This window comes from Chiroxiphia lanceolata, chromosome 1 (genome assembly GCF_009829145.1).
Source record: "Chiroxiphia lanceolata isolate bChiLan1 chromosome 1, bChiLan1.pri, whole genome shotgun sequence".
Classification (NCBI taxonomy): Eukaryota; Metazoa; Chordata; class Aves; order Passeriformes; family Pipridae; genus Chiroxiphia; species Chiroxiphia lanceolata.
In genome coordinates, this window is record NC_045637.1 from 35,474,148 (window position 1) to 35,500,297 (window position 26,150).

General features: G+C 38.9%; 1 protein-coding gene across 1 annotated transcript in view; it reads left to right on the forward strand.

Moving 5' to 3' along the window:
• The window catches only part of CPA6 (carboxypeptidase A6), an 82,681-nt gene extending 56,755 nt beyond the window's left edge, over window positions 1-25,926 (forward strand). Inside the window, exons 5-12 of the mRNA XM_032678365.1 lie at window positions 854-968; window positions 1,904-2,005; window positions 2,853-2,957; window positions 16,415-16,525; window positions 16,775-16,865; window positions 21,403-21,605; window positions 24,324-24,408; window positions 25,739-25,926. Coding sequence (XP_032534256.1) covers window positions 854-968; window positions 1,904-2,005; window positions 2,853-2,957; window positions 16,415-16,525; window positions 16,775-16,865; window positions 21,403-21,605; window positions 24,324-24,408; window positions 25,739-25,926 — 1,000 coding nt within the window. The remainder of the gene's footprint in view (window positions 1-853; window positions 969-1,903; window positions 2,006-2,852; window positions 2,958-16,414; window positions 16,526-16,774; window positions 16,866-21,402; window positions 21,606-24,323; window positions 24,409-25,738) is intronic.
• Window positions 25,927-26,150: the final 224 nt, after the last annotated feature.

The window sequence follows — 26,150 nt, forward strand, 5'->3', positions numbered from 1 at the left end:
ATGTCAGTGATTCCCAGATCCTGCTACTGCCTCGTGGAATGGATAGATGCTCCAATTTCTTCTTTATAATTTTTTTAGATGTTTGCTATATTTTTTTTTGTATCATTATTTATTTTTGCCATAAACCAGGAAAGATTTCCACTTACACAACTCTTTCTGCATTTTACTCATAATACAAAGAACCTTCTACTTTTTATGCAAGTATATTTAATTTCCATTTGGTATTGTTTCATGGTTTTCCTGAGTTATTTTAATACAACTAGCAAACAACTGTTGCAGCATAGATAATGTGAACAACAAAGCACACTTAAGATTTTTTCTTTGTTTGCTGTTTTTTGTGTTTTAGGCAGAATGACAATGCTGCCACGTTCTTCTTTTTTTGTTTTGCCTCTACAACTTGTAACTATAGGTAATGTTCCATGCCAGAAAAATAGTATGTGCATGTTTTTCTAAGCCTAAAAAGATTTTTAAATGGATTGAAATCAGTTTTTGAAGATCCATGATCACATAATATAACTGGATTACAAAAGAAGACAGCAAATGCTGCTCCATAAGCAAATGAAAGTGGTTGCTTCTTCACATTGGTTAGATTATTTACATCATCCTGTTTTAGTCATTTAACAAGCTCATTGTGGTTTTGAAGGCACTGTTACATTTCAGAGCAGCTGGACTATTTATTTGGCAGCTTATATTCAAATGAGCCTGAAGCACTCTTTTGTCAAAATATAACAGATGAAGTAAAGTCAGGATGGTTTAACTCCTGCTATATTTCTTCTAAATGTGATTGTTGTTCTGACTTAGCTTGTGTGTTCTAGTACATTTTCAGTAATACTGCTATCTTTTTTTTACTTAGAATTCTTATATCAGACCTGCAGAAAGCAGTAGAAAACCAAACTGGACTGAGGTCATATAGGAATCGAAGGTCCCTCTCTGGGTATAACTACGAAGTGTATCACTCCCTGGAAGAAGTACGTGAAAATTCATATTGTTCCTCTTATCTACTACATTCTCTCTACAAATTCTGGTTACCTGTTCATCTTCAGAAGTGTTCTAAGTGTTTCTTCTTCGAAAATAGGCACCTTCTTGAAAAATATGGTTTTTTAGTATTTGTATTCAAGGCTTATCTTTACACGTAACTATCTTTGACAGCTTATGATTTATTTTTTTTTTAAATAGGTCTTTTACTCCAGTGGAATAAGAGATTTCAGTGAGTGATTAGTCACACTGAGTCTTTTAAGTGATGTGACCAAATGCTTAAGTATTTACACAAGAGGCACAAATACTTAAAAATACATAGATGCAAATTCGTGTTTAACTATCCCAGATGATGGCTGGGTAAATAATTTCTGTTGATTTCTGTCTGCTCACATACGCAGTTTCAGTCTGCACCAAAGCAAAGTCACTAGACCGGGCATGGAGAGTGCTGCACGTCAAGAAGGTCTGGTGCCTGTGAAACAAATATTGCAGGTACCATTGAATCCTTCAAGTCAATCTGTTTGCCATTCTGTGTTCTGGCAGGCAGAATCAGGGACCTTCTTTCTTTGTTCCATTAGTATTTAGTGAGAATGGTGGATTAACCCCATCCCCAGATTTTTGATGGACAGCTAATGCATTCCAGTAATATCCAACATTGAAATGGGAAAAAAATACCGTGTGATTGAAGGCAGCATCCAGACTCTGGCAGTAGAGCTGTGAGAGCCAAATAATAGTTAAAATGTCAAAACAAAAACAAACAAGCAAGCAAGCAAGCAAGCAAAGCCAACAAACAAAAAAGACAAAAGTAAAAACGATAGGAAAATCCCAAAAGATACAGAGGACTGAGAGGTGAGATTAATAAATGTATTACATTTGCTTCCCATGAAATGCAAAGATTGAAGCAATGCTTTAATTTCTGTATTTGCAGATCCAGGACTGGATGCATCATCTGAATAGAACTTATTCAGATCTTGTTCACATGTTCTCTGTTGGAAAATCCTATGAAGGGAGACCACTGTATGTACTCAAGGTAAAGATTAAATTGTCATTAATCAGACTAAAGTCTGGAATCAGGGACAGACACTTTGTTACTTATGTTATAGCATGTACACCAGAGATGCAGCTTAACAGCATTTCCCAGGGATAAGTTGCTAAGATCTAAGTATCTCTCTGAATGTCATCTTCAATGAAGAAAGAAAAAAAAAGGTTGGAAAACTAAAAGGCAGATCCTATTTACTTGGATTGGATATACATGAAGATAGATTACAGGACAAGTTCAATTAGCAGGGTTTGGATTTAAGTAGATTGGAAAGCTTTGTGTTTATAGACAACTAGGAGAGCAGTTATGCTGGAGAGGGACCCCAGAGGACTCTGGAGCCCTTCTCAGCCTGTGCCACATACACTTCCTTTTTAGCTGCTGACAAAATTTAAGGGCTGTGTGCTTCCAATTCACATGATTAGGACCACAAATTAGAGTGTGTCAGCAAGACACAAAAAAATTTTAGTTTCAATGTATTTTCTTTTCATCTCCTGTTGAAGAGTTCTGAAAATTTGATTCTTCATCAGGCTATTCCTGTAATGTCATTCTTCCTCACCCTACTCCATGTGATATTTAAGGATATCATTCCTCATAAAAGAGGAATTGAGAGATCTCACTTCTCCTTTCAGTTTTTTTTTTTCCGTAGATCAGCCTCATTGTCTCGGCATACCTGCCAAACCTTATCTTGGCCATACCTTTGAAAAGAATAAATTTATGTTCCTTTATATGGGTAAATTCAAAATGGTTTAGTGTTTCTCATATTCTATTATTTTCTCATTATCATGTTTCACTAATGCCATGAGATCTATTGATATTTTGTGAATATTCACACTTCAAGTTAGGTAAAAGATCACGGCCCTACAAGAAAGCTGTCTGGATAGACTGTGGGATTCATGCAAGAGAATGGATTGGCCCTGCCTTTTGCCAGTGGTTCGTGAAAGAAGTAAGTGTTTAAAGATTTGCAGTCATAAAGTTCCTTCAGTTCAATAAACTTTGCACTTTTCCTATGAAAGATCTAACATATTACTAACAAGAAAAAGAACTAGCTCTATTATACTTCTTTTTTTATTATTTGTAGAATACTTAAGTGCTTGATAAACAAAGCTGATAGCGACAGCCAGACACAGCTAGGCACAGGGCAAAAATATGCCAGACACATATTGGCAGGGATATGAAGCAGGATTTCATTCCAAGACCTAAAAATGTAAAGATTGTGATTCTGATTATAGTCCAGGTAAATCAGTGCCCATGTGCATTGCTTCAGATCAGTTCAGCAGTATCTTTACTTTAAGGACTTAGTTTAAGAAAGACATTTCTCTTTTGTGTAATTCCGTAGGAATAGGAAGATAAAATCACAGAATCATTAAATAGAATCACAGAATTGTTTAGGTTTGAAAAGACCTATAGGATCATCAAGTCCAACTCTTAACCTAACACTGCAGAGTCCACCACTAAACCATCTTCCCAAGTGCCACAACTACACATCTTTTAAATACCTCTAGGGGTGGCAAATTAACCACTTCCCTGGGCAGCCTGTTCCAATGTTTGACAACCCTTTCAGTGAAGAAACTTTTCCCAGTATCCAATCAAAACCTTCCCTGGCTGAACCGGAGGACATTTCCTCTTGTGCTATCACTTGTTACTAGGGAGAAGAGGCCAACCCCTACCTCACTACAGCCTCCTTTCAGGTGGTTGTAGACAGCAATAAGGCCTCCCCAAGCCTTCTTTTCTCCAAATTGAACAACCCCAGCTCACTCAGCCACCAGCTCTGTCACCCTTCTCTGGACACACTCCAGCCTCTCAATATCCTTCTCATAGTGAGGGCCCCAGAACTGAACACAGGATTTGAGGTGCAGCCTCACTAGTGCCGAGTATAGGGGAACTATCACCGCCCTGATCCTGCTGGCTACACTATTGCTGATACAGGCCAGGATACCACTGGCCTTCTTGGCCACCTGGGCACATTGCTGGCTCATGTTCAGTTGGGTGTTGACCATCTCCAGGTTCTCGTCTCAGCAGGCATCGTTCCAGCCACTCTTCCCCAAGCCTGCATGGGGTTGTTATGACCCAAGTGCTGGATCTGGCACTTGGCCTTGTTGAACAGTTAGCCTCAACCTATCAAGAATTCATCCACCATGTTTCCATGATGGCAACTATCATAGTTTTCCTGCTGTGCAATGGCTTCCAGATCGTCCTGTTTCTTGCCCATCCTGTGTGCATCATTGGTGTAGATGTACTTCAGCTGGGCTATTGCTCCTGCCACTTTTTGCAGGGAAGAAGCCCTAATTCCTACATAACCATTCTCAGGCACTTCTGTGCTTTTTAACACATCATTAAATCTTGCATGTTTGTTGCCACATGGATCTCCATCCACTACCACCACTGAGATGGCAGACCAAAGAAACTCGCTAGAACATGGTCCCTCAAACATGGGTGTGGTGCCCCTAGGCTTATCTCTATTGAGCCTGGTTTTATCCCCTCTTCCCTTCAAATCTAGTTTAAAGGTCTTTCATAGAGATCTTTCATGAGACCTGCTAACTTCTGAGCAAAGATCCTTTTCTCCCTTTGATTCAAGTGTATCCTGTATCACCAGAAGCCTGCTGTTGTTTAAACCAACACATGATCAAAAACCCCAGAATTCTGCCAGTGACACCAGTCGCAGAACCAGATATTTATCTGCCGGTTCTTCTTCATAGATGGATTTCATCCAAAAATATGTATTTCATATTGCCTGCGTATCACGCTATTCTAATGTTTCTTTGATCCTATCCTATTGGATTTATTCCCTTTGATGTCTAGGATTTAGCCTTCATATCCATGCATTTGCCATCTTCCAAATGAGTGGCGAAATCAAATGGAATTTGAACTTTGCTTTCCCAGTTGTCGGGGGGGGCGGTTGTTGGATTTTTTGTTGTTTGGTTTTTTTTTTAATATCAGCATTTAATCTCTTCTAATTTGGGATTCGTTAGAGAGGAATGATATATTTACAGGATTTTGCCATTTCCCTTTAGCCAACAAACTTTTGTTCAATATGGGATATTAGCTGCACAATGGAGACTATCTTGCAATGTAATTCGCAGAAGTCAAAGGTAGTTTAATAAAACCCCACAGGTGTGGTTTGAGTATTTTTGCATACCTTTTTTTTTTTTTCTGCCCAAAATAAGGGATGCAGCATATTTTTTACAGCGTTCTTCCTATAAACACAATTTTCTCACTTTTTTTGCCACCCATATCACTGTGGAATTCTGCAACGTATTAATACCTCCTCTGATTTTGTGAGAGCAAACTTGTGCATCATCAACATGCTAATGTGTTAGCTGAGATGATCATCTAACCGTATATGGCCTTCCCTCAGAAGTCAGAGCAGCCTACAGAGCAAGCACAGAAATAATGAGGCCACAGCAGTTTGGATGAGCCCGTCACCATGGCCGCTGATGCATGGATAGGCTAAACCAGATCCAGGAGCTGATCTCCGTAGTTTGGCATGCAATGATGGTGTGTCTTCTTATTAGGTCTTCTGTCAGTGTAAAGATAAACTAACTTACAACCATTTCTGAGTATCTTTTCTACCCAGGAGAACAGGCTGCAGTAAGTAAGGAAGATATTTGGGACAGACAGGCATTGATGGGAAAGGTTGTTGCCCAAGTACCTCTTCCTTATCAAGGTTTTCCCATAAAGCACTACAATGTGGCAGCAAGGTAAAAGTCACAAGGTTTCTCCGTGGAGTTTATGGCAGAATATAGGCTCTGACTGTGTATATAAAAACCTTCTGGTTATTATCTGAGATCTTCAGAGAGTAGCTTACTAGTAAGGCTGCTTCACTAACTATGTAAAAGCACTTTCCTATAAAAAAAGTCTCTGCACAGTCCCTCAAGACTACAAGAATGTACCACCTTTGTCTCCCCATCCCTTCTTAGAGCAATATTTCATCCAGCATTAAAGCAAAAAGCATCAGGAAAAGAATATATTATGCTCATAGTCTCCATCATTATATTAAAAATTACTGGGAGAGATAAGATGTTTAGATTGCTTGGTTTAGGATATTGCTTTTCTCATTATATGAATTAGACATTTTTAATAAGAACTTTGGCAAAACTGAAGGTCTCTCTGTACTTCAAACTCTGCAATTCTCTTTTGCTGGCAAACTCCTCCCTTAAACACCTCTGCAGCCCAGCAGCTCACTTTTCCATCCTCCCTGGCACTTACGGGCAGTTCTGAGAAAGGGTAGTCAGCTTGGAGACAGATTTTTCCTGGCATGTTTGTTGACTCTAAGGAATAACACCACAAGCCTCTTGATTTAAGGCAAGGAAAAGGAAATGTTGGATATACATGATGTTGGCTTCTTTTCTAGCAGGAACAGCATATGTGCATTCCTTTGCTACACAGGCAGCCTGAAATGTTTTACTGAGCTTTCACTTCACCCTGTGATCTCTGTCATTTGGTTTTATTGAAGTATATCCATGTTCCTGTATACAACTAGGCTTTTCAAGTGATTTAGCTTAGAAAAAAAATCAAACCTATGCATGAATGTCACTTAACATTCAAGCTCAAGACTGGGTGCTACAAACTTGACCAGATACTCCTACTCAGCTTGGGAACTCTCAGTTATCATGCCTACACCTCTGGCAGCTTCTGAGTGTCAGTGGATTTGCTGCAAACAATGGGAGACACCAATTCCATAGTGTGGAAGTGCCATTGAGCAGCTGCTAGTGTGGCTTGCCAGGCAATGGGTAGTGGCTCCCCACTTTCTACAAAGCATCTGGGATTGTTTAGCTGAGAAGGACCCAGATCCTTAGAAATGCAAAACAGACTAAAGCAGATCAGATTGGGGAAGTGAGGATGTAAGGGTGGAGCACGGGAAGGCAAGAGGCTGCCTGCCACACAGGCTTGTTCTGTATGTGGGCAAATACAATAGTCAGAAAAAAAGAACAGATGAACTAGAGAGAAGTGGAGAAAGATACAGAAGTTAAAGATTTAAAAGAGAAAGAGAATGCACAGGAAAGAGTTTTGCATTATGTGATAATACAATTCAAAGTAAAAAACCACCCTACTCACATTTTGAAACAAACAAAAAGAAAGCAAAGACCATGGTTTGAGGAGTTGTTTTCTGCCTGTTGGGTTGGGTTTTTTTCTTATAATCTACTCCAGAAAGAGCTCTAGCCTTGACTCTGTGATACATAGATCTGGTGTTAATAACAACATCACTGTTTGTTTCTGTAGAAGACACCCCTGAATGTCTGTATTCTCTCAGCTAATCAGATGTTCTATCAGGATTAGCAGTACTAGTGGCCTCTGACAAACCCTACCTCATGGTCATTGCATTTCAAGTCAATAAAGGGGAGAGCATGCACGCACAGGATCAGAGCTTTGGGTACCAGCCAATGAGCCACAGAGAAGTGTCTGCACCTGTATTGTAATGAAATAGCACTCATGTTACAGTGCAATCCCACCCAGTTTCAAGCCTTACCCATCTGGAAAGGGATGGAAAAAGGGCTCTGACAGTGGAAATATTAAGAGACCAGTGGTGGAGTAGGGAAGCATGATGAAATGTAAAAGGAAACAGAACTGATTACATGTGGGCTATTGTGAAGGGAGCCTGAAAAGATAAATGAAGACAAAACTTGTGTCCACAGCAAGATTTACCAAAAAAAAAAAAAAAAAAGGTTTGGTAGTCTAGAATTTTAAAAAAGCTAAACGGGATCCAGTACATTAAAACATGTTAGTAAATATTACAAAAGATACTCCATTATGTGTAATTACTTCGTAGAAAGCAGTAGACTTTAGAAACAAAATTCAGACATAGCATGTGTCTAAAATAACCCTCATAGAAACAAAGACACAAAACCTATAGTCTTTTTGCAAAAATACAATTACATTTGTACATATGCTAAGTAAGAACATTTAACTGCTATTCATTGTGTGTGTACTTAGGAGAGAAGAAGTAGAATTCAGATATCAAATTATCCAGACCTCAAATTTAGAATTTTACCATTTTTTTAAAAATCTGAAATATAGTTCACAGACTGCTATTCAAATTAACATCAAAACTAGATTCTGTTTCAGCTTTAGTGAAAGCAGATGAGGATTCCCATTACATCTGGTTTGACTTTCTTCCCTCTAATAAATGCTGCCATTTGATCCATTTCAATGATGTATAACCTTGAAATGTCTGTCATTCATATCAACATTTTCAGAAAATAACATGAAGAGATGGGACTTTGAGTTGCATTATTCTTTATTTCTGATGCAGGAATTTGTATTTCAAGATTAGGAAATCCAATAAATGTAATTAAAAACCTTCAAGAAGCAAGCACTGCTTGTTCTCCTTGACAAAATATTCTAAGAATCCCATAACAACTGTAAGGGAAATGTCCATTAAGATCAAGTGCATCTCCCTAAGAAGTGTCCTCATCAGGGCCTCAAATGAATGTGAAAATAGCCTCACTCTTTGGAAATGCAGTAACCTCTACCATCACCTTCTTTTCCCATCCTCAATAGGGATCTCAATTATTTGAGTTCCCAAATTATTTAAGACAATGTGTTTGGATTTCATCATGCAGCCATGGAGCAAACGTGTAACTGCAGACAAAGAAGTTAAAGGCTGAGGGCAAATCTCAATTTTTAATTTTTTTTTCATGCTGACATTGGTATTGGTTTCTTCCAAAACCAGACAAGAATCCCGTCTTTTCACTCCATAATAATGAGGCAAGAGAGACACACAGTAAATCCAAGAAGCAAAATTGCAACATCTGCTCCCACTATTCTCAGATTGAGACTGATTTATGACTCACCTTGTGGGATGCATATGGGATGCATACTGCCAATTAACCAGCCATTAGGCTTGTGGACCAGGCCCCAGAGACCAGTCTTTACCAGGAATTTTGCAGCATTCAAGACCTCAGATTCTTCCTCAAGAATGTTTATGAAGTGCTTGCCTGTAGACAGAATAGCTAAAGTAACAGCACATACATAGAGCCAAAAAAGGACAGCAGTGTGATCAGACACAGGTCCAAGCAGGAGACTCAGACAGTGTTAAAAAGGGTTGGCTCTTTTTCTGCGCTTTGCAGGCCATATGATCAGAAGGCAATAAAACTATAAGTATTCCTACTTTAAGGTCTGCTGAAAGCCCATGTAGCACTTATACTTATTCCACAAAATTCCACAGTCCATATTCTGATGGACAAAACATCTGCCATGGGCTGCCTCAACAGTCAAGGCAACACTCGGTCATTCATTCCAGCGCTGAAGTCCAGGCTACCAGGAAAACAGCTTCACATTCTGGATCATTTCTGGGTCTTGCTGAGCTCCATCAAAACTAGCAGTCCTTTAGGAGTCAGAAAATTTCTTTCCCCTTGCTATCCATAGCTACTAGCTTGAAATACTGGCTAATTATTAAATTCAGATACCAGTTTTTTCACCCACTTACAAAACAGACTGATCTTGGGGGTTTGTAAGGTAGTTATGCGAAGCAACACAATGATGTTTTTTAAAGATTATACACTTGACCTATCATTTGTCAATAGACTTAAGTCTTTTGAACAGGCACAGCTGAAATTCTGTGTTCCTACAATCCGGGATTTCAGACTAAAATTGGTTCAAAAGATGCTCATTACCCCTATATTTCGTTATTCTTTGAGACAATGTATTTCACCCCCTGTGATAGGCTTTCTATCTGGTTTTTGGTTTTTTTGAGTTCTCCGAGCAGATGTTTAGAGGAAGGAAAGGAAGGACCCAACTACCTCTCCATATAAACCATATATTTATGCCAGTCCTCTTCCTGGGAAGAGGTATGCCACCATTCCTAACATATCTTTGATTGCTGGCCCTCAGAAATAATTTGAAATAATTTGAAATATTCCAAAGTGAATAAGAGGGTATGCAAGATCAAAACAAAGACTGTACTTGTAGCTTTTTCTTTTCACTCTTTAGCTTGATATGTTCCTTCTTTCCAAGGTCCGTTCCCTTCAGCTAAAGCTCTTCAGATGATGTTGGCTTGACATGAAATTTTTTTTCTCTTTAAATCATTGCATCTTCTTACTCTATGAAATCTTCCTATATGGGTTTTCCTCCTGATCATCAATTTTTAGTTTACCGTTGGTTTAGGAAGGTCAGAAGCTTCCAAGGGCTGCGTCTTGACCCCCTGCAGCATCCTTCACAGGTGCCAATGGTGATGGCACCACAAAAACTGGTCTTTTTTTCACCTTGAAGGACCAGTCAGCTGGCGACAATCTCTCCACAAATGCTCTGCAGGTCTTTCAGTAAATGCAATACAATCATTGATGCTTAATTTTCATTGTTTGCCAGATTCTAATCTCCCCAGCTGTCTTTTTTGCTGCCTAACCTCAGAAAAAAATTGACTTCTCTGAGTGCTCCCTATATATCCATTATCTGGAGGAAAAATCCATCTGTTTCATTCTGCAGTATCTATATTTGAAACACTCAGCCTTACTTGTCTTTAGCTAACTCATTCTTCTCTGTCAGGAGCTTCTGCCTGAAACACTATTTGTGTTTTCTCCATCAGAAAGATCACCACTTCCAGCCTCTTCAGTCAGCACCTCATTCATCAGCCTTTCAGCAGCAAGAGGCACTGGTACCAATGCAAAATTTGTTTTATCCTCATGATATTTTTTCATCCTCCAAATGCTGTTCCCAACATTTTAAGTTTACGTGCAGTAATCATACCTATGTGTAGTAGTTTCTGCTTCTACTTAACACATCCCCTCCATTCCACAGCTGTTTTAGTTCTGAATGTGTTCAGTTATTTTGGCAGCCATCCTACATACCACTTCACATATCCACAACTCTCTAGCACATCCTTGCTACTGAAAACAGAGGTTACTAATGTGCACCACTTCTGAGGGGAAGGAAAATAAAGTAGCAGTGAATATTATAAACAACAGTTTCCCAGACTGGGCCCTCAATTGTGATGCTTTGGTTTTGGGGTTTTTTTGATGGATAAAATCTAAGCCAATGCCAGAAAGATAGAGTGCAGTACCATGCCGTCACCACAACGAGGCATGTGATGCATTGTTTTAAAGGCAGCTGTGGCAAACTGTTTTTATACTGTGCAGGGTTTTTTTCTCTTTTGATCCATGGTGGAACTTCCCAGGTTTTATTCAACAAGAAGACAGTTTAGGAAAGGTGCTTTCCTTTGCTGTGACATCTTCACGATGGCAAAAAAAACAGTTAAAATTGTTTCCAGTTTTCCTTTTCCAGAAGGAAATAGGTACTGCATTATTTTTCTTGTGCACTTCCAACTACTCAGCTGCATCTTCCTGCCTACTCATAATTTTAAGAAGGTAAAAAGTACATTCATTTTGCTTGCAGCTATTAATTTTTAACAATGTGAGTGCATCTTGATAAATAAAAGTAACGCTGCAGCTGTGTTGTGCCTGTAGTAAGAATTCTTCGATGACGCTTGCGCAAATTCCTGTGTAAGTATTTATCACTAGGACATTCAGATTCTACCTCATAAAGGCTTTTAAGATGTTGAGTACGTTCTTCTTCAAGTCATGAAAAGAATTTGCGCTGTTGTTCCAACACATTACTTGCCCTAGGGAGGAAATTCTGCTCTATATTTTAGCAGTCCACTCCTGTATCATGGTGCTGAGTAACTAGGGCCTCAGTAAAACTACTGATATGCAGAAACAATACGGAGCATGAGAAAGGACTGTGAAAGAAATTCCATACGTTGGACAATTTAGTGGTTCCAGAAATGGAATTACAAGCAATAATTTGTATCTTAATTATTTGGACAATATTCTCAGGCACATGGTGTTAATCTTGGGGATGGTCTTGTGCAGAGCTAAGGGCTGGACTCAATGGTCACTGTGGGTCCCTTCCAACTCAGCAGATTCTGTGATTCTGTCATTCTATTTAGTTGTGTCTCAACAATTTAGTTAAACCTTGTATTCAAGTGAATCCTCTTGGGTTACCCTCAATATGTACTACCCTGGACCAACATAACTAGGATGTAAAATTCAGTAATTACATTTTTCAGAGGCATATATCTTGGCATGTCTCCACCAAGTTGGTGGGCATCAGTTTCATACAATTGCTAGTAGATCAGAGCACTCACAGTGCTTCACAATAACCCTGGCCTTTCCTTTCTGTGCTAGGCAGTCCTTGATTTGTTTGGGACCTAAGAGATTTTTTAAGTTCTACTTCACAGAGTGGAACCAAGAAGTTATGTCTCCCATTTCTACTAAGATCTGTGTAGTTATGCAGCTTCTTCACCACAAGATCATGCCTTTGCTTGAGTGGTCCCAGCCTTGCACAAGCTTCCTGGAATGGCTGTTTTCTTCTCTAACCTCACATCATAGTCCCTTCTCTTAGCCTCTTCTCTACTTCAGCATTTTCTCCATTTACATCCATTTACGTTGGGATTCTGCAGATCCTTCTTGTCAGGCTCTTTTTATGGGCTCTCTCCTGATTATTGAAGAGCAGTTGCAGCACAGTCATCTCTCTCACTTTTTTCTTGGTTTCTCCTGCTCCCAAAGAGGAAGGAAGGAAGATACGTCAGATACAGTTCAAGCTTCAGCCTTGAAGATTTGACCCTTTGTTTTAAACCATTTGTTTTCAGATACTCAGTTGTATCTTAGCCCTAATAACAGGCTTACCACTCTGCTTGTGATTTGAATGCTAAAGCAGGATACTAGCAGTAAAAGGGAAAAAGGAGATAAAAAGGTGTACTGCTTCCAAGTACAAAGACAGAGCTAATTACTAGCTTGTCAAACTGATAAAGCGTCAATGAAGGCCTGAGTTGCAGATCATAGTGTCACCCTCCTAAAGTGTAAGATGTTCAGATAATAGTAAAATATTGTATGTTACTGTCAAAAAGGATGTTTTGAGTGATATCTTACTAATGGCATGAAAGAGTTAATCCTGCTTTGTAAGAAGCAGTTTTGTGTGATTTCTGGTACAACAGTAAAGAGAGTCAATTCCGTGTGCTAAAATAGTAACTGTTTAATTCAATGATTGTTTAATTCAAAACCAGAAACAGCAAGAGCTGATTGCTACCTTAAATTTAATAATAATTAATTTTGGGATAGCAAATTGTTATTAAGCTCAATTGCAATTTCAGAGTTTCTCTCAACCCTTTCTCCTTGCTTTGTCTTTCTCGGTCAATCCCCTTATTTTATAAAAAGCCTAGCTGCATCCTAAATCCATTTTACACCCTTGCCTTTTATTGCCTTGGCAGTTTATAATATAGCTCTTTTGTTTACTTCGTCCCCTAAATTAAATTTCCTATGGACCAGATCCTCAGCCAGCCTAAGCCGGTGTAGCTCTGTCAACAACCACCACTGAGCTGATCCAGATGAAAGAGCCCCCTCCTATTAATCACCGGTCCTTTCCCCCATCCCCCAGGCAGATTGCTTGCACGGTATTGGCAGGGTTCCTATATCATCTGTTCACTCACTAATAACACTGTTCAGCATTTATTGGGCTGGTTTGGCTCTCTGCATGTTCAGCAGCAAAGCTGCTATTGATTGCATGATGGGGAAGCAGTATCAAGCCATATTCTGAGAGCTCTGTGCAAACTACAATGCAGTTAATTCACTAATGGTTTATATTTCCCTCGCTTGTGTCACGCAGGGAGAAAACGTTTCAACACCGCCAGAGGGGGATGGGGGAGGTAGTTCACATGATCGTTGTTGGGAGGATTTGGGAATCATGTCACAAAAGGCAAGTTGTGGGCTTTGCTCCAGCAAGGATACACCTTGGTAACTCTAAGGCACATTGCCAGAGATTATATAGTCTGCGTTGCCTGATTACATACATAAATAAAATTGCCAGATAAAAGCAGTATGAAAGACAAAATGTTTTCAGCAGAAAGAGTGAATATGATCACATTTTACACCCTCTACACTCTTGCTTTCCATGAAGAAGAAAGCTGCACTGGTTCCACTACATTTTTAATGAAATGCTACTCTAAAAGGGTAATCAAGTTATTAACAAAACCCGTATATGCTTTAAAGAACAGCACTGAATGATTGACATGTTTGGCTTTAAATCAACTTTAAGGCTTCAAATTTCAGTATTATTACAGGAGACTATAATGCTTCCTAAAGTCTCTCCTGATATTTTGCCAATGACAGCAGGCATTAAAATAACACAGAATAACTTTAAAAAAATGAAAGGGTGCTTGGCATTTTGCTGTCTATGTTTTGTTTAGGTTTCTAAATGGTGGTACTTTTATCTAGGAAGAAAAATATATTCTTCACAGGATTTAAAACCTATATTAAAAAGTCTTAATTCAAGTATTTTCATTATGTCATTTTTTGCAAATTTGAAAAGGTTCTGAAAAACTTACAAAGCTCATCCATGCAACTTTAAGCAGTGTATTACCTTAAATTAATTCATTATCTGTAGTTATTTCAAGGAGATAATTTTAAAGTGTTTTAAAATATTTAATCTTACACCATTGCAGTTTAAAACACAGTATATAACATTACAGCGTAGCAAAATGCATAATTGCAGATGCAGCTGACAGTGAAAGAATGGCATACATAAGTACAGATACAAGCACATATGCCAGTCTCATTATCAGGTAAATATCCAACATGGGGACAAAACCTGAGCTTAATTTGCTAATACTGTCTAAAAAGAGAAAAGCATAAAAAAGTCAAGGAAATGGTATATGTAGCCTCATTTTCTCCCCAGCTAAATTACTTCTACCTGAAATAAGTACAACAAAAATGTTCATTTTCCTTGACTTATATTCTGGAGCGTGGCTTAGTTCTGTCTCCTCTGTAAGAACAGTTTTAGTGATTTCACATACATACTCACCTTACAGGCTCTTAATCCCATGCAGATTTACATGCAGGGCTAGACTATTTACCTAGTTAGATGTGTTCTCTGCCTGTGGTAACCCCTCTTTTGTCATCCTATGCCACCCTGCAATGCTCTACACCATGATGTTCTAGCTGCTGCCTAAATCTCATTTCATTCTGTGCTGTGCCCCTTTGCCCCCTATTGCTCACCTTCCCCTCTTCTTGCCTGTCTGAAACAGTGTGGAGTAGCACTGAGTGACTTGGCTTTGCACAGGGATGACGCACTGCTTTGGATCTGCAAGTGAGGCTGAAGGACTTGCATGTGCAGAGCACTGCTGGGAGAGCAGAATGAGGCTGGGTGAAGAGAAAGCATCACACAACAGAGAGGTGGTTAATGAACCCCTTAGAAAAAGTATTTAGAAGTCTCACTAATCCCCTCAGTAAAGACGAAAATGTCAGACCTCTCCATGAGTAAATTCCAGACCCAGACACATCCAGTTGTATGGCTATTTCCTCACAGTGTTTCACTAAAAGCATCCCTCAGCTCCCATGGCAGCTTCAGTAATTCAAACAGCTGCATGGTTGGGAGCCCACAAGTATTGAATTCCTGTACTTCACACTGTTCCCTGGCATTTGTCAATTGAAAAGCATTTAGCTTAGTTTATTTCAGAGCAAACATTTCCCTTTGCCCCCCAAACACATGCTACTCTTTGGATCTGAAGGGCCAGAAATACTGCAGAGCAGAAGGCTGTAATCACAGCACCAGGAGGAGGGGAGCCAGGCTCAGGCATCCCTCTGAACCCAGCGTCAGTGTGAAATGCTTTCTGCCTGCCACATGAAGCACTTGATTCCTCACCTTACAGAATCAACACTTAAACTTTGAAGGATGTAAATTTGGTGCCCAGCTATGACAAGAGACAGTATTTACTACAGCATGTGGAGTCCAAGCTTCCTGGAACTGGTAAAGGAGCATCTCTGGCACTAGCAAACAGAACTGCTGAGGAGCCTCTGATTTTTGCTGTGTTTTTCTATGATGCAGAGTGGAAAATAAAAACACTTTCCCTCCCTAGACTTCCTCTACCAACCTTTATACTTAAGATTCTTCTAAATAGAGTGGTTTCTAAGTTAGAAAGGAGTAAGCTCCCTGTATTAATAATTGTGCATGTATTATACAACAAAAGCTTGTGTAATGGGAGCCTTAAATGCTTTAAGACCTTATCAAATTGTCACCTGGTGGAAACAACAGGACTCCATTGTCTTATGGGAGCTAAACTCATTTCCTCAAGTAAAAATCTATTCCACTGGCTTTCAGCTCCTATATCAAGAAATACTTTGTATGCATTTGCTTCTCTGTAATAGGAGTTGTATCTTCTTGACTACTGAAAGTAGCTGAGAAGCAGAGAGAATAGGGTCTTTTAAACACGTTTTTCATGTGTTCGCATGCTGCCTGAATCACATTTGCAGGAAGACGTCAGCCTTTCAAGCAGAGCTCAAAGGATGTCTGTGGTGCCATGAGATCAGATATCTGTACTGCTGAAGGCCTCATGACTGTCTTAGCCTGTCACAATACTTAATTGGAAAATTATTTTTATTATGGAAACTGTTTTCTTTGGCTTTTCTGCTTTAGGCTCTTCAGACATACCAGACTGATCCTGCCATGAGAAAGATGCTAACTCAGCTGTATTTCTATATCATGCCTGTATTTAATGTGGATGGATATCATTTTAGCTGGACAAATGTAAGTAATTTCAGTAGTATTACTCAAAAAATTATTCAGACAGGAAAGATCGAATGGTTGTACATCATTCAAAGGTGACTTTCTGTATAATCTGGTCCATCACTTTTTGCCTTGCAAAATGGAAGTAAATTACTTCAGTCGAAGTAGAATACTGTATGTGTTTACTAGGGTTGATCTGTTATGTGTACAAATAGATATTTGCCAAAATATAGTACTATTGCTATTTAAATACTTTGTAACTTCTGTCAGGATCGATTTTGGAGAAAAACGAGATCAAAGAACACAAGGTTTCACTGTCATGGTGTTGATGCTAATCGCAACTGGAAAGTGAAATGGTGTGGTAAGTACAGAGGTGCTTTGGTCTCCCAGTTCAGATTACTCTGTATTTAATTATCCAACAGAGGCCATTATCCAAGTAGGTTAGATCACATCTGTTGTGAAGTGTTCTCTTTTCCACAGTTAAAGTTGAAGATACTTTCTCATAAAGCCACAAGCCAAGGCTCAAATATTCCTTTTATGTTCTAAAAAAATAAAAGTCCTGAATTTTGGACCTTATAATAAGTAAAAAGTTTTCATGGAAAATGTTACAAAAGTAAAAAAATCACACATACAGCTATTTTGTATTTTGGCAATCATATAAATAATTTGAAGCCCTGTATTGAGACTGGTCCATCACTTTTTAGGATTCACCTGACTACAGCTTTAGGAAACATTTCAAACTTCATTTTATTCAATTCTTCATTTCTCTGAAATTATTTTATCTTTGGAAATGTCGAACTTGCTTTGTCAGCCTCAGTGGTCTTAAGGCCTTCATTATGAGTGATTTAATACAGAAAGAAGGTGTTTCTAAATGTATGGAGATACAATTTGAATCTCCCAGCACTTTTGTAAATACTTCCATAAAAATTGGCCTCAATTTTGCATAGAGGATGCAGCAGTAATGAAATAACTAGCAGAAGAGCTGAAATGGGTCCATCGAAGAAATAGTATTTGATTAAATCTTACAGAAGACAGTGCAAGTCACATAGGTGTAAGCAGCCCTACAAGTTCTGGTGTAAGAAAGTAAGAACACTTTGTTATGAAATACGGCAATTTATACCTGCTGAGCTACTCTCCCATCTTGAGCAACTTCCTTCACTTCTCTGTGCAGCTCTTTTCTCCTCCAGCATTAATCCACCTTCCTTATTTATACTACAAGCTTGTAAAGACAAGAAATTGTGTTTGCATAATGTTAGTGCAAGGGCCCTCCCTTCAGTCCATCCCTCTTCCTCTGGAAGTCTCTAGATGTTTCCACAATACTCTGATTATTTGCAGTAGGAGTGAGCACCGTGCAGTCTGGCTTGCAATGACCGGATTCTTCTAGTAGAGCTTTGAGAATTTTAAGGATAAAAGTGAGTGTGAATAATCTGCCTGAGAAGTTTACAAATGCAGTGAGTGTGAACAGAAGCATACTTTCAGTACAGTATGGACCTGTGAAATATGCTTCCGAATTTTTTCAACTCTACTTGCTGTAAGAAGAGGACTGACACAGAAGTAGTTACAGAAAGCCTACGTTAGCTGAGTCCCACGGCCGCTATCACAATCTTTAATGCAATTTTATGCTGCAAAAATAATGTAAAAATGAACCAATCCTGCATCACTGCTATAATCATTTATTCAAGTGCATAAGTCACAGCTGCAGGTATTTTGGGAACATACATTTACTGTTCAGAAGATAGCCACTGGCGTAGTCAGAATGATCAGTTCTTTTATGAAGTCTTTGGACACATATTTTAGGTACCTATCAGTGCAACATTAATACTCAGTGCATTTTCTTTCTAGTCCTAATTCATCTTTTTTGGGTTCACATCTCTCTGCTCCTCCCTTTTCCTGCTCCCTAGCCACTGCATTAGAGCACATTTTTACTCAGTCCTAAAAATAATTGCTTAGTTTTCATTTAAAAACCTATTTTTTCTAGCCTGAGTGAAACTGTTGTAATACCCACATACCTTGTGTGTTGTAATCCCTTACTTGTTGCATTTCTTCCCTGCACTGAATATGAAAGACAGGTCCTCGCCCCGAGTTTAAAAAATAAAAATTCTTTCAAGGTTGCTCATCATGCACATGCTCTGCTTCCCTCTCTGGAACCCAAACTCTGTCTGATTCTCTATTTTGATGGAGAATAAAGAGCTCTTTCATGAACTGGGCTGACTGGTGCTCAGAAGGTCCTGGACACTAAATGAGTCAGAGAAGAATCTGGATCATATCACACTTTGAAGCTTGCATAATCATGGTGTGTTTAACATTTAAAACTGCATGTGCTTGTAAAAACCTTTTCATTCAGTTCAGTCGCACTTCAGTTTGCAGACAGGCTTGAACTTCACTGTGGGGGTTCCAGGCAGATGTGTTGTGGCAGAATCCAGCCCCAGCAAAGCTGCTGCAAGCTAGCAGCAGGGAGCTAGTCAGTACAGACATCACAGCATCCTGTCTGCTTTCCTCCTCCCTGCCAGTGTAGGACTTTGATGTAAACTTTGTGATATCACTTCTGTATTCTCTAGGGACCAAGAAAAAAGCCATATCACTGATTGTACTAGATTTCACATTGCAGCACCCTTGTACCCAAAATAGTGCACAGAAATTGTGAATACTGACAGCAAAAACTCTGGGAATGCTCCTTGCAATACGTATATATGTGCAACAACCAGCACAATGGTTTAATGATAATGAAATAAATATCAACTTTAAAACAAATAATGAGGCACTTAGAACTAAATTGTTCATAGGGCAAATCCAGTTAAAGAGGTTGCATCCAAATCCCTGTAAGAGCAGCAATGGGAGTTAAAATTTCCAGCACATCCCAATTTCCCGTGCACCACAGTGCTCACTGAAAACAGTACCCCACACTGGCAGAAGTGGCTGCAAGTAAGTTTGAGAATCATGCTCCAGCTCATCCATCGTCTGTCTTCTTTCTGTATCAAAGCATTGGTTTTATCAGTCTCAGCACACATTTCCTTTGTTCGCTTGATCTCACGACGGATGTTGAAGGATACCTATTCCCCAGTATGCTATCAGGTACAAAAATAAGACAGCATGGTGACATTTTACACAATTCCATTTGCTTCTCATGATTGTAACTCAGAAATTTCACTGGAGTTGCTACATACTGTATGAATTTTTTTCCTTCTTGAGTTACTTTGAAAGAACTTTCAGTATGAAAACTGAGTATATCCTTACATTGTCCAAGGCCACCACTGAAACCCTCTCTTTTTACTACAGCCAGCTTCTCTTAAGGTAAAGCATTAACTACAGCTGGGATTTCAAATGGCTTACAATAATGGGCTGGAAAGTTTAGAAAGTTTTTTCTTCACTGAAAGTCACTAAACTGAGTCATATTTTTCCATTGGGTCGTTTTACCCTTAGCTTGTAGGATTCCACTGTTTATTAACAGTGATATTCATTTCCATGATTTGGTATACACTGTTACAGGAGATGAAGTATCCATAAAAAACCACAAAGGCTCTGGAGAGTGTGTTAAATAGCTCTCCTTTAGCTGTATTATCTGACAAGACATTGAGGCAGAGTGCTCTTGAGGTTTGGATGACTTGGTGGCCATCTGTTTTGCATGGGAGATACCATCTGCCCTCTATATAACCCTTCCATATCCACTGCAATCCAAGCACTAATAACTTTTGAAATCCCCTCCTGTGGCCACTGAATGGTAGCCTCAATTTTCGTCTTAAAATGAAACTGCAGCATGAAATTCTTCCACTTTTTAATTTTGGCATTATGTTGATTGCATAACCCTGGTTTAGTTGATATCTTTATGCCTTCTCACACACTGCTCTTTTCTTATTAATTGAAGATGGCAGTACTTACTGTACAAAGGAAAGTTAATAAAACATTGCTTTTGTAAGTCTCTAATGGCACCAGGGAAATTCTCAAACAAATTATTATTATTCTGCAGGTCAGTGTAAAACATGGTATTTTGAAATCAGAGCAGATAGGAGAGGAGAGGATTTGCGTAAATATTGTTCTTTCAGGCCCAAGCCCTAAGCTGTAAATGAGATGATGGATTAGATACAGAATTGCTAAATGATAAAGGAGCCACCACCACATCCCCTTTTCTAAGTTTCATCTTTCTGTACCTCATGGGAGGTACAAGTAGGCTACTCTTGTGCAGCTTGCTGCCACCTGAGCAGGCTGATGTAGTGAAAGATATCCTCAAAACTGAACTCCTACCCCAGACTTGAAGGAAATTCAGGCCCTGTACAAACTGAGATGATTTCTATTTAAACTAACTGAGTGATCATCCCATGTGGCTTGTCATTTTTTTCCCCACAAGGTTTTCAAGGGTGAAAATAGTCTAGTCAGGAACTATTCTCATGTTTTAAACCAGTCTCTAAGGTAACGCCTGTTGAGGTTTTGTACCTACCATTGTAACCACCACTGTAGTAACCAGTACATTAAAATGCTCTTAAGGGCTAGATTTGTCTTGGCAGTGATTAATAAAGAGGTATAGCTTTCTGATTTCAAACAGACCAACTGAGACCTATCAATAGTTTTAATAAGGGAATGCTGTCATAAAAAGTGCTACTGATACAGAAAGCCAGGGAAGAAAGGACAGTGAAGTCAGGCTCTCCTTTTTCTGTTGGATTTGAAATATATCCTCTTGGGAGAACTGCCCATAGTTGGCCAATTGGAAACTCGTTGTGTCTACTAGATGAACAAGCAGATTGCTGTACTGAGGTCCCACTGACTCAAGCTCATCAGTCACAAGAAAGCAATGTGTTTATTGCTTTTCATGCTTTTTCACGGGGGCCAAAAAAGGTTGAGCCAGAAGCTGACCCTTGGAAATTCTCTGTGATCGTTCACCATCAACTTTCTCTTTCAATCTCTAGATGAAGGTGCTTCATTTCACCCATGTGATGACACATACTGTGGTCCCTTTCCTGAGTCTGAGCCTGAAGTAAAGGCTGTTGCTCATTTCCTCCGCAAACATCGGAAACAAATAAAAGCCTACTTGTCCTTCCATGCATATGCACAGATGCTGCTGTACCCTTACTCTTACAAATATGAAACTATTCCAAACTTCAGCTGTGTGGTAAGTACATTAAAACTTGGGAGAATATGCTCCCTTACATAATATTTGTTGTATGTTTTGTTCTGAGAGGAGACTTGTTTCTTCAATACTTTGCATATCTTTAACATTGAGAAGTATTTATTCTGGATTTGCCTGCAATCACATTTCTGGTTATATAACCTTCACTCACCATGAGTCCGTGGAAATTTCATTAAAATGGTATAGTGCTTTCCATCAGTCCCTTTAAATTACTTTATAGGATAAATCCCTAGGTTTTAATTATAATTATTATAATTTTATTTAATTAACTGTAATGGGAATTATGTAGTCAAGTCCTTGGGCATGTAGCTGAAATTCTGTCTCTTCATGCTCAGAACTTAAACACTAGGATCATACAGTAGATCATCTTCAATGTTATGAACAAAAAAAAATTGAAATTGTTTACATTTATCAGTTCAAGGAGAAATCTTTCGATTTCACCAAAAGTAAAGCTTCAATTGCATTATGTATCATTCTGCTTAGACACAGTGCTTTTAACTGTTTAAGACAAGCAGTTAATTAACATCAGAGGCTTCTGTATATTAGAAGAATAAAGTAATAAGAATACATTTTCTGATGTAAGCGTATTGATTTAGATACATACATTTCATGTATTTCATGCTCATCCAAATGCAGAACTATTCCCTCTGCTTGCAGTCTGAGGTCTGTTTTAGCCATCCTCCTGTTCATAAAACCCTCCTTATGGCTTATTCTCTTCGGGAAATGTGGCTAAGCTTTGCTTTCTGTTTGCTGTCACAGACCCACACTGCATCAACCAGTTGCAATCCTCTTTCTGTCACCCTCAGTCCCCAGTAAAATTACATTTTCCATATATCTTCCATTTTTACCTTGAAAGCTGCAAGTTGCAGTGACTTTTAACTTGCTAGTTTAAGCTAGTTTTCTCCAAAGGAGCTTAACTGCACCTTAGATTTATCCTATGCAGAATAAATGATGCTGTCAGTCCCTGGAGGTTCACTGAAGTTTCAGTCGGCTGTTCTCTCAGGAGGCTGAGCAGCCAGCACTCCACAAGCTAAACTCTCCTTGTAGGTTTATTTCTGTCGAGACACTTAATTTCAGCAGCTACTAAACATTCTTCTGTCTGACATCATTCCTGTGGAACAGAGCAAGTTAGAAGTTAACTAAGCAGCCAAAGGAGCTAAAAATATGAGACTTGTGGGGACTGACCACCCAGCCCTGTATTGACTGTGAATAAAGTCATGAATCTTCTTTTTATTCTACCTTGTCTACCCTCTTTTGGAGAGTAACATTGAGAAAGGAGTTCCCCAAGTGAATTGATGACCATTACTTACCAAAAAAACATAGACTGGCAATTTAAAACAACAGAATCTAATTCCTTTGAAGACAGCAGATGCAAGAATATTTTTTTCTGAACAGACAAGAGAGAAGGTGATAAAGACATGGTGTTGGGAAGAATCAGCATCTCCTCTGCAAGTATATAATTATTGGGTACCTTATGAAGATATCCAGAGCAATGTAAGGCAATAGCAGACACTATAGACTGGAAATTCATTGTAAGGAGAAGGAATGTCTAAAAGAGAACACTCACCAGTGTATGTGCAGTATAGTTTTTGTTGCTCAAGGGATATTTCCATTCTGAGACAGGAAGTAACTGCCCCGTAGCACACACACACTCTATCTAAGGATCTAAAGGATCCCAGTTTTTGATGTTTAATAGGTGTTCCTAAGGTTTGTGAGGCCTTGCATCAGTCTTCTCATTGGAGGGTGTGAAGGACAAACCTAAAGGAACGAAGAGAGACACTTGTTTTAAACAACAGCCCTGGACAAATGGAAGCCAAATCCCAATTCTACATATTTTGCCAGTATTTGGACCTTATACTTCTTTTTATTGAGGTGGGTCAAAAAGAACAAGGAGGTTGGAAAAAGAAACTGAAGTAATTTCCTGTAATTTATAAAGCTCGTTATGGGGATCACAGTGAAAATTAATGGAATATTGTTGCTTATTTATTTGTGTGTTTTAATATTTGCCTACAACCAAACTCTCCATCACCTGGTAGCTCCTAAATGAATAGTTTTTAATACTTGAAGTCTCTAAAACGGTGACTTAGGGTGAAGTTTCAGATTCTCCATTTCTCTTGGCAATTACAGTGAGTTAGAAAGCAATGGATCTCTGTTTCCTGAAGCTGATAGAACAAAGGTTGTTTGCCTACATGGACTGTGTACAGTGGAGAACTGTAGGACCCCAGATGCATAGCAGATAAATAGCATTTGGTGCTAGCAGGGGGACACAATTAATTCTGAGCAGTAGAAAGGATGTTTCTGTCTGGGCCGGATCATTTTATTGAACTGTCAGTTACCGTTTCGATTAAAGTGTTCAATTATTCAGAGCTGCTTTGAAACTGGAGAGCTGCGTAGTGATCACAACATGCCAATTCTGCTCTAATTTAGGCACAACTCTCTTATTAACATTCTCCTGAAATCTGTTCTTTTAAAATACTTAAAATAAAAGTAATCTTTCAGATTGAAAAAAACCAGCAGAAACATATATCTATCTCAAGGCCTTTAAATTTCACCTGCTTTTCATCCCTTTTCTTCCTGTATAGTCATTTGCCTTAGTGTTTGCAGTGAACTTACATGGCATGACTGAGTTTGTGTATGTCTTTGTAAAAATCTGGTAATTTTATGTGGCATTTATGTATTTGTTTTTCTCCTCCTCCCCAGGAATCAGCAGCCTATAATGCTGTTAATGCTCTTCAGTCAGCCTATGGTATAAGATACAGATATGGTCCTGCTTCTAGCACTTTGTGTAAGTTTTCCTCTGGCAGATTTTGTGACTTTGACCTTCCTATGGTAAGAAGGAGAATACCCTTATTATAACAAAGAAAGTAAACACTGTTTAAAGTGAACTTTGACACAGTTTTGGGTTGTGAGGAAGGCGGAAGACGAAGCTTTGCAGCTGATTCAGTCAGTTGATTGCAGTAAGATTAACTCAACTGATGCAATAAAAGAGATTAAACTGCAGTGCATATGAGAGGCAAAAGCCAGTAAATATTCATAACATATAAAACCATATTTTTGAAAACAGAAAGATAAATTAAGATCTTAGAAAGCATATCATTATCTGCAAATGCACTGCTAAGTTGTAACAGCATTTGTCAGTCAAGCTCTCTGTTGACAGGTAAGAGAAAAAGAAGTTCAACAGGTTTCAACAAGACACTTTTTTTTTTCTTTACTGAAACTATGAGGCCTGCATGCTGTGGATAATGATAACAGATACTGAAAAAGTGAAAAGCTTAAGATTTTTCACAAGCAACTTCCTGCATCTCCTCTGCTGTTGCTGTGTTTTGGCTACAGCTCCACTTATTGTGGGCCTCAGCATCTCACAGCGTGATCATCTTGTTGTGTTCATTACAGTGCAGTCAGTCCTATGTCAAAGGAAAAGCAGTGTGAATTAATGCCAGAATTGCATAGACTACAGCAGGCCACGTGAGAGATGGATCTTTATATAAATATGTGTCTTAGGTAATCAACTTAGGGAGACAATGAAAGCATAAGCAGCACAATTCCTCGGGAAGGTCTGTTAATATTAGACACCACCTATACAAATGCTCTCATGCTGTGAGGAAATGGTGAGAATATAAGACAAATGAAAATAATTTTAAAAGCACTTTAAAAAGGAGAAGTTAGATTACTTTATCAAATGTTCCTCTTCTCCCTGAAAAGGAATTGCCTAAAAAACCCAGGTTAAACCTGGGAGGACACAGAACTCTAGTTCAGCTGGGAGATCAATGTGGAAGGAAAGCTTTAGACTGCACTCAGATGAGGACAGGAACAGTTTGAGGCTTTATTCTAAATGTTCTCTTTTATTAAAATTTTGCTTTACACAAAACAGTCAGTTATAATATTTTTCCTATGAAAATCAAGGGTCTAATCCATATCATGCTGAGCACCTTTCACCAGGTGCTGGGTGCCCATGCCCTTCTTGAAAGGGTGTTCAGGATCCGAGCAAGCAACAGTTTGAGTTGCAAGTATATTCACTGAGTCCCGGAGACAAAATGCCACATGAGCCTTCTGCTGCTTTCAACATGACCTGAATTTAACATTTTTTAAAATTTTCTCTGAATTTCCTCTTTCAGATGTGAGTTCTGGCAGCTCTATGGACTGGGCCTACAAAAATGGCATCCCCTATGCATTTGCATTTGAGCTGCGTGACACTGGCCATTTTGGATTTTTACTTCCTGAGACGTTGATCAAACCAACCTGCACAGAGACCATGCTTGCAGTTAAAAATATAACTCTTCACTTGCTGAAGAAGTGTCACTGAGACGGAGCTTGAAGTGAACATTTTATTCACAGTGTTGATGCCTTTCAGTGCATTCAGTTGCCATTCTAAGCTTGGCAACTTCAAAATTCATGAAGCTAGTGGGAAACATGGTATTGTTTCTACCAGATTTACTTGGTGGGAAATGGAAAAAATCATTTACTATCTGCTCTACAGAAGTCCATAAAATTGACATACTAACTTAGCTACCAGCATGGTGTAAATAG